Raw genomic sequence first — 12625 nt, forward strand, 5'->3', positions numbered from 1 at the left:
CCCTGTGGGGGAAACTGAGGCCACTCAACTCAAAAGAAATTTGGGTGGACAGGTTGGAAGCCAAGGAATTGTTTGTCTTTCCTTCCTTCCTGCTTGAGCATCTGTAATCCTGGCCTTCAGCTGCGCAGACCAACATACACCCACCGACCTAGCGCTCCCAAGGTCATCACGCTCAGGATGGCCTGAAGGCAATCTCCACAGACGTGTATGGAGAAGAATGAAAGCACACCAAAAATCTAATTCATTATGTTTAATGAATCACGTTTTTATTAGCAGTTGGCAGCAAAGGAGTCTTTTTACAGACAGGGCAGCATCTGAAGATGGAAAGAAGGCTTTGCTGAAGTGAAATGAATTGACGACACAAGAAAAGGCAGGCGAGGGCATGGACCACGTTTGCTGAATGATTCTCCACAGTTCGGCAGGATCTTGCAGTCCCTCATCAGGACCTGGAGAGAATCTGGGTCTGGCCTCAGAGTAAAGGTGGTGATCAGGCAGCATCTATGCGGGTCAGAGTCAGGCACCCTCGTTGGCCATGTACCTGTAGACAGTGGCAGACCTCAGAGGAGACATGAAGAGTGCTCCATCAATGAAGCGCAGCCTTGCAGAAGTTGGACTCGGGGCCTGGTTGGCAGGAAGTTGGCAAGCAGGTACTGGCTTTGCAAAGAGTTGGGTGCAAGCAGTTGGAGCCACTACCAGACGGTCTGCCTTAACCTGTCACAGAGCAAGCTGGTTGGCAGGAAGGGGATTTGCAGTCACTTTGGTTGCAGGAAGAGGTTCCACTACAGGCTGGCTGGCCAGAAAGCATGGGGCTACAGGAAGTTAGTTTGCAAGGGTTCTTTACAAAACAAGGGGCCTGGCAGTGAGCCACTGGGTGGCAGATGAAGAATTTGGAAGAAGTCAGTTGGCAATGAAGTGGCAGGCAAGGGGACCCCCAGCACATAGCATCACAAGAACTGAATGCACGTGTCGGTGGTTGGCAGGAAACGGGCATGCAGGGACGTGACTGATGAGCCTTGAAAATGTAGCAGATGGGGTGGTCATAAGTCAATTTGCAGACCTGATCTTCACCACTGGGGGGCTGACATGCGCTTGGTTGGCAGCAAGTTGGCTGGCACCGACTGACCTCACAGACAGTTGGTGGGCAAGATGTTTCAGGGCAGGAAGTCACCTCAGAGCAGGATGGCTGGCAGTAGGTAGTGTCACAGCGGACTGATTGGCGACGAGCTGCCGGGTATGATCTGGACATGAAGACAGGTTCCTGGAAGCAGCTTTGTTGGCTGAGGCCGGCTTCACAGCAATTTGCCTGATAACCAGTAGATTCTGAGCAGGAGGACTGGCATGAACTAACCAGACGAGGAGACTGACCAGTGCCAGATTTACAGCAGCAAATGGGTTGGCAAACAAAACCCACACAAGAAGCTGCTGGAAGGCAGATAGGTTGGCAAGAAGCAGGTTCACAGCTACTTGGGGTACTGCAGGATGGCTGACAGGTTTCTTGGCATGTGGCCAGTTGCCATGTTTTCCTCTGGCAGGAACTAGGCAAACAGATACCATTTTGGAAGCTGCCGCCATTTGAGCATATGGAGGTGGTGGGCACAGCTGGAATGGCCGTGGCCTTTCCAGGACAACAGCTGTCCACCATGATGCGTTCTGATCTCACTGTGGATACTGGAGTCTGAAAGTCATCTGGTACCCAGGGGCTTTTATAGACCTTCACTAAGGTGTTGGCACGACATAGAGCATCTTTCCTTGTTATTGTTTCTACTCTTTTGGATGCAAACATCTGATTAGCAGGCTTCAGGAGCCTAGGAGATCTTGCCCCCCACTTTAAAAACTTGTCTGTCAAGTTGAGAGTTTTCTTTGCTGAGTTTGGATTTCCTGATGCTGCTCCTGCTCTGGGATGAGCTGCCTCTTTTACAGGTTGTTCTCCAGCCTTCCTGAAGCTGGCCTTGCCCTGCCCTAACCTCTCATCAGGAGGCCTGAGCCCAGAAAGACCAGCCTGCTCTTCCACCAGGAATGCGGTTTGACGCCTTTCAGACAATCAGGAAATGAAGCCTTGACCCAGCCGATGTAGGACAATGTCAAAGACGGCAAACAGAAAATCAGGCAGTGCATCTCCACGACATTTCGTTGTCTCTGCCACTTTCTAGAACCTTCCCACTTTGCTTTCTTGAAACTCAACTTTACCTGTACCATTAATAATAATAGTAATGGCTTCCACTTATAGCATGTTAACTATATGTCAAGTCTTGACTTCATTTTTCATCAAATCTTTGCAGTGACCTTAGTTAGTAGGTGTAACTGTCACCACTGTGTTAGAGGTAGTAAAATCAACTCAGAGTTTAAATTACTTTCTCAAAATTAGGCAAGTAACAAAGGGTAGAAAGCAGATCCAAAGCTAGGAGGGGCTGACCTCAGAACCTCTAATCTCAACCACCTATTAGACCTCTTGACTTTGGAGTAGAAGAGGGAGACTCTGATATGGTGACTGAAGGCTGGCATCTGCACAGCAGTGCACTGGCTTATGGGCAGATGGCCCAGACATGCTGGGGGGCACTGGGGGGCACTGGGGGGCACTCTGGCATGCCCACTCCAGTGACTATAATCATCAGCTAGATTAAAATGGTATGACCACTTACCTTTACTTATCAATATTGACAATCTTTTAATTTGGAAACTTAGTAACTGCAAAATATTTCACCAAAAAAGAAATAAACTCATACTATGGGGTCGACAGCATATGAATTCTATAAATATGAAAACACAATGGCCATAAGTGATATAAGGACATCACTGTGAAGTGGTTTCAGTATTAAATCAACGTCTTTGAAGAGGGATTTGTGAGAGGCTGTCTTGCTCCTTCCCTTCTTCCTCGGGGCTCATCCTGGCTGTGTGTCAGCAACCAGCTGCAGCATCCCACACCAGTCCGCAGCCCGACCTCGTTCTCGCTGGGGATGCAAGATGGAATGGAAAGATCATGTCTCTGAGAGCCAGACGGGGCCGGTCTCCACTCCTGCTCTGCTGCTAACTCGTTCTGTTCGGCGAGTTAGATCATCACCCAAGTGCTCAAAGTGCCAAGTGTTCATCACTTGCGTGGCTGTTGCTCAGATTAGTTTGTTCTTACTGGCTGCCGCACAGTATTGAAAGCACTGGGAATTCTGAAAGGTACTTTTCAAAGTACCAGCTACAAAATGCTTTCTGCTTGGCCCTCTTCTCTCCCTCATTTTAAAAGGAAGAGAAACTTTTCTGACCAGAACAATTCTGGAAAACCTCCACGTTTGTCATTCCTCTACCACTGCTTTCTGTGTCATGGCCTTGGTCCCTTCTGTGCTCTCTGTCTCATCGCTGTTCATTTCAGCATCTTGCAGTCTACAAGTACCATGTTTTTTTCTGAACATCTACCTCCCAAAGCTCTCCTCTCCCAAGAGGAAATAGTCTTGAACTTACCAAATACATCAATCAAAATGGAACATGAATATATTTGAGAAACCATGTCCACATCAATCTGAATAAAGGTGCCAATATCCCATGTATAGCACTTGTACTATCTTAAAGCAATCTTTCTACATCCATTTTTCTCTGATTCTATTCCTGCCTCCCTTCTTCTTAAAGAAACCTCTCAATAGTTTGGAAAAAGGGTACAAACTTTCAGTTATAAGATGAATAAGGTCTGAGACTCTAATATGTAACATGGTGACTATAGTTGACAAACTGTATTGTATAACTGAAACTCGCTAAGAGAATTTAACTGTTCTCATAAAAATATATATATATATATATATGTGTGTGTGTGTGTGTATGTGAGGTGATGGATGTGTTAATTAACTAGATGGGAGGAATCCCTCCCTACTATGTGCATATATCAAATCATCACAATGCACATTTAAAATATCTTACAATCTTATTTGTCAGTTATACTAAAACTGAAAAAGAGAAATTTCCAATGAAGAGAACTTTCATTCTGCTGTTGTTCAGTGCACTAAAGGCACATCTAGTTATCACCAAGACTTGTGATTGCATCAAGAAATGTGACAACACATGAAAAATGCAAGCTGTGGACAGAACTGGCTTTTAGTTATTTGTGTGTTATTACTACCTGTGATTATCCTGAATTGTAAGTTTCTCATTCTCTTGTAAATATATATATATTTGTATATATGTGTGTATGCTCATACATGTGTATATATGTGTGTGTGTGTTGTTTTTGAATTTTAAATATATATGTAATCTCTGAGGCATGTTTATATCTACTAACATTACATTGGTAAGGCTCACCATGTTACATGTGGCCATTGTCCAGTTGTTTTCCCTGCAGCATAATATTCCATTGTGTGACTATACCACAGTTTTCTTGCCTCTGTTGATGGGTGCTGGGATTATTTGTCCTTTATATTCTTCATCTATAAAATAGGGGAAAGAAATCTTACCTCACAAAATGGTGAGTGATGTACATGGAATGATGAGTCTGTGCTTAGCACTGAGAATTAAAACCCTGGCCAACTCCTCTCTTGATTCTGAAATGAGATGGAGATGAATCCCAACGGACTGATGATGGTACATTTAACTCCAACACCAACCTGTAGGAGAAGTTTCACTTTCCGCTTTGTCTAACACCGTGCTTCTCAAACGGGTGATTTTTGTCCACCCCCTGGGATGTTTTCCATAGTCTGGAGACGTTTTTGGTCATCACATTTAAGGGATGCTACTAGCATCTAGTTGGTAGAGGCCATAGTTGCTGCTTAATATAATGTGAAGGACAGTACCCATGACAAAGAAATATCCAGCTCAAAATGTCAATAGTACTGAAGCTGAGAAACCCTGGTCTATCCTCTCTTGTGCTTAGAATAGCCCAAGATGAATCTTGAGGACAAGGGACAACCCTTCATTCTGTGTATTAAGTGTAAGGGGTGACTTCTTCGAAAAGACTCTGTCCATAGAGAGTCTAAGAGGATATGTATAGAGTTTACAGTGTGTCCTATAGGGACTAGGAGAACATAAGCAAAGACTTTTCACAAGAAATTCAGGTTCCTTTCCTTATTATAAGTATGACTCACACACACACACTTGTTTTCATCCCACTGTGGACGCAAAGCCATCGGTTTCCTCCCCAGTCTCCCTGTATCCAAGTCCGTGCTACTCCATTAGGTTCTATACATCAAAGCCAGAGGTACATTCCAAAACCCAGTGTTATTCATGTCATTGCCCTGCATGTGGCCCTTCCATGCCTTCATGTCAGCCCTGCACCAAACCCAGAGGCCTCTCTCTAGCATACAAGACCCAGTAAGAGCAGGTCACTATCTACATATCTAACCTTAGAGCTCAACACTCCTCCAAGCACACCTCTGCCCAAACTTTGATTAATAAACAGTGTGCTCACAAATCCCACTCATTTGGATATGTTTCCTCTGCCTGGAAAGTTATTCCTTCCTAGTTTCTAACTGGTTAATCCCTATTTGTACTGAAAGACTTAGCTGCAGTATCACAATTCCCAAGAATTCTTCCCTCTTTCTCTCCATGCCCTGCTGAGTTCAAAGTGTGCTATGCTTACATTTAGCCCGGTACTTAGCACAGTGGAATGTAGTGATGGTCTCTCTGCCTGTCTGCCTCCCACTGGAAAGTAGCTCCTTGAGGAGAAGGCTGAGACTTTTGTCTTCTCCTTCCTAGAGCTGAGCACAGTCCCTGGTACCAGCAGCCATCTAATGAAGCTTGTTAGATGGATGGGTGGATGGATGGAGGGAGGGAGGAAGGGAGGGATGGAGGAAGGAAAGGAGGGAGGGAGGGAGAGAGGGAGGGAGGGATGGATGGATGGATGGATGGATGGATGGATGGATGGAGCGAGCTACTCTCAAAGACAAAACAAGTCAACTGATGAGACTATGGCATTAACAAGAAAGCAATGAGAACAGTATGTCCCTTCAACTTAACAATGTTTATTGGACTGTTAAATATCTCACGAAAGAAGTACCCAAGGAATATGAGCACACACTGCAAGGGAGCACACACATTAAACAGAAAAAATCTTATGTCAGGAAAGAGATTTAAGATAATGTGGCAAAGGAGCTCTTCTCAGCTTGATGGTGGCAGCAGACAGGAACCTAGAATGTTCTTGGTGCCTGGAGGCCTTCATTTGGACCACAAGATACTGACATTGCTGATGAGTTGTTTGAAGCATAAGTAGATGGCAAGTGATAAAGCAGAAAGAAAAAGATTCTAAGTTAGAATGAACTTTGGGGAGGGCAGTAAAGTCTTCTCTCTATTTGGAGGCTTGCTTACAGGAATTGGTGGGTCAAGGCCAGTTCAAGAGGCAGCAGGCTGACTGGTTGCAGCTGCATGGGTGATTGGGCTGGTGGGCTTGGCCTTGGTGGGCTGACAGGGATCGGCACGTGAGACCTCTGCTGTGCAGGGCATTGAGTCAGCACAATCAGGAGGGCTGGAAGTGGACTTTTTGTAATCCCATTTGCAGGAGTCAGCACAAGGCAGGTGGGAGCAGACGGGGTGGTAAGAGATAGAAGTGACACAGGCCGGGCGGCGCAGGATGGAGTAACATGGGCGGAAGCAAGCAGGGCGGTAGGAGAAGGATGTCACATACGGCTGCCTGTAGGTGATGGATCTAGGGCAGCTTAGGCGGCAAACTGGGCGATAGGGAACTGAAGTCGTGCAAGACTGTTTGCAGGAGCTGGGCACGTAGAAAGTGCGAGAGCAAACTGGTTGGCAGATGGCAGATGCAGAAGACCCTGGGCGGCAGCAAAGAGATTGGAAGGAAGTAGATGGGCAGGAAACAGGCTCACAGCAGACAGACTGAGAGCGCTTGACTATGTAGCACACAGGCTGACGTGGCCTGGGCACACAGGCATTCGGTGGGCAAGAGCTGGGCTCAGAGCAGATGGGTTGGCAGATGCTAGAGACACAACAAGGTGGCTCTTGGCAAGTGCTGGGGCCACAGGGTGGCTCGCAAGAGCTGGGAACACGGCAGACAGGGCGGAAGCAGACAGGCTCGCAGACCAGAGCTGCACAGGTGGTGGGCTGGCAAGTGCTGGTCTCCGAGCAAGATGGCTCACAAGGACTGGGGTCACAGCAGACAGCCTGGCAGCTATTGGCCACAGAGCAGACAGATGGACAGCAGCTAGGTGTGGGGCACACCGGCTTACAGCAAGTGGTTTGTGGCTCACAAACCACTGGTTGGCAGGAACTCGGCACAGTGCAGACAGTTGAACAGCAGCTGGGCTCACAGACAACTGGCTGGCAGCAGCTGGGTTTGCACACAGTGGGCTGGCAGGGAGTGGGTACACAGAGGACCGGTTGACAGGAAGGGATCTCACAGCACACAGGTTGGGCACAGCTGTTCACGGGACAGGAGGGCTGACAAATGGTCACCTCGCAGCACACAGGTTGGGCACAGCTGCTCACAGAACAGGAAGGTTCACAAACGGTGGCCTCGTAGCACACAGGTTGGGCACAGCTGCTCACAGAACAGGAAGGCTCACAAATGGTGGCCTCACAGCACACAGGTTGGGCACAGCTGCTCACAGAACAGGAAGGCTCACAAATGGTGGCCTCACAGCACACAGGTTGGGCACAGCTGCTCACAGAACAGGAAGGTTCACAAATGGTGGCCTCGCAGCACACAGGTTGGGCACAGCTGCTGACAGAACAGGAAGGCTCACATATGGTGGCCTCACAGCACACAGGTTGGGCGCAGCTGCTCACAGGACAGGAGGGCTGGCAGCATTGTGAGCCACAGCTAGATGATCCACAGCTATCTTGACAAGTCACCAGTTGCCACGTCTGGCTCCGACAGGAACTAGGCAGGCAGACAGGCCCTCTGCAGCTCACCTCAGTGGAGCAGAGTGAGATGGCTGGCACAGAGGGGCATTTCCTAGAATAGCAGTTTCCAGACATGGTGGAGGTGCCTCTGCTCCCTTGTGAGTGCTGAGAGGTTGCTGCTGACTGCGACAGCTCTCCGAGGCCCTCACTTTTATATCCCCTCACTGGCACAGGCTGTTTGGAGCCCCTGCATCTTTTCCTCATTGATGTTTGGGCCTGTTTTCAGAGGAACACCTTATTATGCCAAGGTTTGTTGATCTGGAAGTTGTTTGTCTACCCTTAAGAAAAACTGTTTATGTTTATTGACTTGCTAAATTTGGAATCCTCAGAGCTGCAGGTCATCTTGGAATAAGCATCATTGCCTCCAAGCTGAATGATCTGTGTTTCTGAACATCATGAACAGTGGAAGAAGAAAGGAACTTAGAATTTATCCACCTTCTAGTCCTCTGCACCAGATCCATTTTCATGGCTCTCTCTCTGATAGGCAGACAGGCATGCAGGCAAACTCACTGCAATGCAATAATATAAACTCAACAACAGACATACAGGGATCAGTAGAGAGGAGCAGCAGTAAGCTCTGTGGGAGAGGGGCTATTTGGCTGGATTTTAAATGACTGTGCTTTACAACAATGGTCTTATTCAAAACCATCAGAATCCCATGAGACAGGGATTCATCTCTCCCCATTATAGGTGAACAAAGGAAGGGTGACTGGCAGACAGCTTGAGTTACTTGCTGAAGATCCCGCACAGCTTGCTCCCTAATCCAGGGCTGCCCTCCTTCCTCTTCACCATCCTATCTGCACAGACCTTTCTCAGAAGCCTTTGTCAAAGCCACATGTCACTGGCTCAGCCCACAGTGTTGTCCTCCATCCTGTTTGTGAGCAGCTGTGCCCCAAACCAACGGCTCTACCTGTTCCTAGAAAGCACTTGAACTAGCTTCTCTGCTTTTCCTCCCTCTTTTCCTTCCACCCACCCACACTACAAACATTCAATAGTTCTCCAGAGTCCTTGCCTTTGGTGATTTTAACAGTTCCTAAAGGAAAGATACCTCTAAGACCCAAAGACTAAAGATGAAAGACAAGGGGTCTTTTACAAAGATATTGTGAACAAAATTAAATAACACAAATGCTTCCTCGGTGCTATGTCATTGCTACTGCTTGAGACAGACGGAGATGACAAGTGAACCCTAGGTTTCCAAACACCAAGGCCTGATGGTCTTGCTCAGTGAAGACCCTGCCTTGCTTTCACCATGTGCTTTCAGCATCAGTGCAAAAGGCAGGCTCTCCTTTGGGAAAGCTAGACCATTGTGCCATCCATTCATCATCTATCCCCCTTCATTTATTAATTTATGCAATCATTCACTCAATAGCTCTTTTATTCATCCACTCAACTCAGCCATCATTGGATTCTGTGTAAGGAATACAAAATGAATGAGTTGTAACTCTTGCCATGAAGAGTCCAAGTTTAGAAGAGAGACAGATACATACATAAGCAATTATGGTACAGTATATGTACAAGTGCTATGACAGATGGATGCATGAGGTCTTATGGGGGCACCCATGAGAAATACCATGGTTTTGGGGAAATTAGGGAAGGCTTCTCAAGAGCATGATACATTCAGGGACAGCAAATAGTTCCACAGCCAGGATGAAAAGTATAAGGGGACAGACAGGGACAATGATAGGTTTAGAGGGGTAACAAGGCACTCAGTCATGAAAAGCCTGTGGACCATGATAAGAAGTTGGATTTTATATTGGCACCCAGGAATTTTAAGAAGGGAATAAGTTAACCAGTTTGCCCTTTGGAAAAGTCTCTCTGGTTGTGGAGAAGGGATTGGAGAAAGAGGGAAGTCTGGAGGCAGGGAGACTATTATGGGTCTGGGGCTATTACCCAAAAGCTTCATGGTGACAACCCAAACTGGGCAGTGCCTTGGGACTGGAGAAATATGAGAGGTCCTGAAGAGGCAAAATCCATAGGGCTTAGTGGCTGAAAGTGGAAATTTAGGAACAGGAAGTGGTATCCTTCAGATGTAGCTCTCAGGCAATGAGAAAAGAGGATTTGGGGACAGCTTTATAGAAGGTAAAGCAACTCCCAAAACCCTGATCCCCACCTTTCCAGCTTCCCTCCATCCACCTTCTCTTCCTCAGCTAAACCAGCAATGAAATTCCAGATGGAGACAGCCCTCCTTCCAACAAGTCCCTCATAAACTCTCTCAATTAAGAAACTCATGTAGCATCATCTGTCATGCTGGAATGTCATCTCCTCAAAGAATCCTTTCCTGTTAGTGGAATAAGCAGCTCTTTTTGACTAGCCCATTCCTACTTTATTCTTTTTATAGCTCTTGTCTCCCTTGACATTATATAAGCACCATGAGGGCAAGGATTTTGTTTACTCACTGATGTATACCCAGCGCTAGAGCAGTGTTTGATACATAGGTGGATCATAATTAATATTTACTGCATGAATAAATGAGGACCATTGTGGACAGCTGGAAAGGACAACTCTTTGTCAGTAATTCAAAGACATCACTACCCTCTACTCACCCATCTGGGAGACCATGGCCTTGAGCACTGGAAGAATCAGCTGCTCTGAATCACAGCTACTCAGTGCAGACCCACTGACCTCTTGGCAACTTTGTCCTGTTGGCATATGCTTTTGCTCTGGCTACGCCTTTTTCCTGGGGGTTAAAGAGTAGTTCTTAGGAGGCTAATTCCAATGCGGGAAAAAAATTATCTAAATAGTAGAATCTGAAACTGATTTAGGGCAGTCAAAACTTAAATTCTCTCCTAAGCAAGACACTACTAATACTGCTGGGTTTTAAATGAAACAAAGGAATGAAAACACAATGAGCTACCACTATATACCTACTAGAATAGCTAAAAATAAAAACTGACAATATCAACTATTAGCAAGGACATAGAGTAACTAGAACTCTCAGACATTGCTGGTGGGAATGCAAAATGGTAACCACTTTGAAATACAGTTGGGTAGTTTCTTTTTGTTGCTGTATATTTATTTTATTTATTTTTTTACTAAAGTATCATTGGTATACAATCTTATGATGGTTTCATATAAACAACACTGTAGTTTCAACATTCACCATTTGGGTAGTTTCTTATAAAGTCAAACATTCACTTACTATGTCCCCAGCAATCCTTCACCTAGGCATTTCTCCAAAATAAATGAAAACATATGTCCACACAAAAACTTGTACATAAAGGCTCATATCAGCTTTATTCATAATAGCCCAAAACTGGAAACAACCCAAATGCCCATCAGTGGCTGAATATTTATTTAATGCAGTTTATTCATACAATGTAATACTATTGAAAAGGAATGAGGGAGAATATATTCATAAATGACATATCCAATAAGGGGTTGATATCCAAAATATATAAAGAGCTCATGCACCTCAACAAGCAAAAAGCAAATAATCCAATTAAAAAATGGGCAGAGGATCTGAACAAATACTTCTCCAAAGAAGAAATTCAGATGGCCAACAGGCATGTGATAAGATGTGCCACATCGCTAATCATCAGAGAAATGCAAATTAAAACCACAATGAGATATCACCTCACACCAGTAAGGATTGCCACCATCCAAAAGACAAATGACAACAAATTTAGCCAAGAATGAGGACAAAGGGGAACCCTTCTACACTGCTGGTGGGAATGTAAATTAGTTCAACCATTGTGGAAAGCAGTCTGGAGGTTCCTCAAAAAGATCAAAATAGAAATACCATTTGACCCAGGAATTCCACTCCTAGGAATTTACCCTAAGAATGCAGCAGCCCAGTTTGAAAAAGACATATGCACCCCTATGTTTATTGCAGCACTATTTACAATAGCCAAGAAATGGAAGCAACCTAAGCATCCATCAGTAGATGAATAGATAAAGAAGAGGTGGTACATATACACAATGAAATATTATTCAGCCATAAGAAGAAAACAAGTTCTACCATTTGCAACAACATGGATGGAGCTAGAGGGTATTATGCTCAGTGAAATAAGCCAGGCAGAGAAAGACAAGAACCAAGTGATTTCATTCACCTGTGGAGAATAAGAACAAAGAAAAAACTGAAGGAACAAAACAGCAGCAGACTCACAGAACCCAAGAATGGACTAACAGTTACCAAAGGGAAAGGGACTGGGGAGGGTGGGTGGGAAGGAAGGGATAAGGGGAATAAGGGGCATTAGGATTAGCACACATAATGTAGGAGGCAGGGCATGGGGAAGGAAGTATAGCACAGAAAAGACAAGTAGTGACTCTACAGCATCTTACTACGCTGATGGACAATGACTATAATGGCGTATGTGGTGGGGACTTGACAATGGGGGGAATCTAGTAACCACAATGTTGCTCATGTAATTGTATATTAATGATTCCAAAATTTTAAAAAATAGCAAAAAAAATCGTAAAGGAATGAACTATTGATATCTGCAACATGCATGAATATAAAAAATGTTAGTTTATGTGAAAAAGTATTATTTCATTTATATGAAATTCTAGAAATGGCAAAAAGGGGTTGGAATGAGGCTGGGGTTGAAAGTGGGGAGGATTGCCTGCACAGGGACACTGAGGAATTTGAGGGATGACAGAAAGTTCTATACCTTGAGTGCAGTTATGGTTACTTAAATATACACAGTTGTCATGTCTCATCAAACTGTACACTAAAAATAGGAGTACTTCATAATATGTTAATTATATCTCAATAAAGTCTTATAAAAATTAAAATAAGATTTTAAGAAGGCAAAGAAAAAAACAGCATAATCCCAGTTTTACTTGTAAATATGGTTAGAAA

The 12625-nt window shown here is 45.0% G+C and overlaps 2 protein-coding genes across 2 annotated transcripts; both read right to left on the bottom strand.

The window, feature by feature from the left end:
- Window positions 1-235: 235 nt before the first annotated feature.
- KRTAP29-1 (keratin associated like protein 29-1) lies at window positions 236-1656 on the bottom strand. Its single transcript, XM_017677835.3, has one exon. The coding sequence runs from the start codon at window positions 1640-1642 to the stop codon at window positions 707-709; it is 936 nt and encodes a 311-aa protein (XP_017533324.3). The 5' UTR covers window positions 1643-1656; the 3' UTR covers window positions 236-706.
- Window positions 1657-5916: 4260 nt separating this feature from the next.
- On the bottom strand, window positions 5917-7937 carry KRTAP16-1 (keratin associated protein 16-1). Its single transcript, XM_073232960.1, has one exon. The coding sequence runs from the start codon at window positions 7897-7899 to the stop codon at window positions 6298-6300; it is 1602 nt and encodes a 533-aa protein (XP_073089061.1). The 5' UTR covers window positions 7900-7937; the 3' UTR covers window positions 5917-6297.
- Window positions 7938-12625: the final 4688 nt, after the last annotated feature.

This window comes from Manis javanica, chromosome 4 (assembly GCF_040802235.1).
Source record: "Manis javanica isolate MJ-LG chromosome 4, MJ_LKY, whole genome shotgun sequence".
In the NCBI taxonomy this organism is placed as follows: domain Eukaryota; kingdom Metazoa; phylum Chordata; class Mammalia; order Pholidota; family Manidae; genus Manis; species Manis javanica.

What these genes read in the sequence shown, in the direction of transcription:
- KRTAP29-1 (XM_017677835.3), bottom strand. Translation starts at nt 1,642, where the DNA reads ATGGTGGACAGCTGTTGTCCTGGAAAGGCCACGGCCATTCCAGCTGTG.
- KRTAP16-1 (XM_073232960.1), bottom strand. Translation starts at nt 7,899, where the DNA reads ATGTCTGGAAACTGCTATTCTAGGAAATGCCCCTCTGTGCCAGCCATC.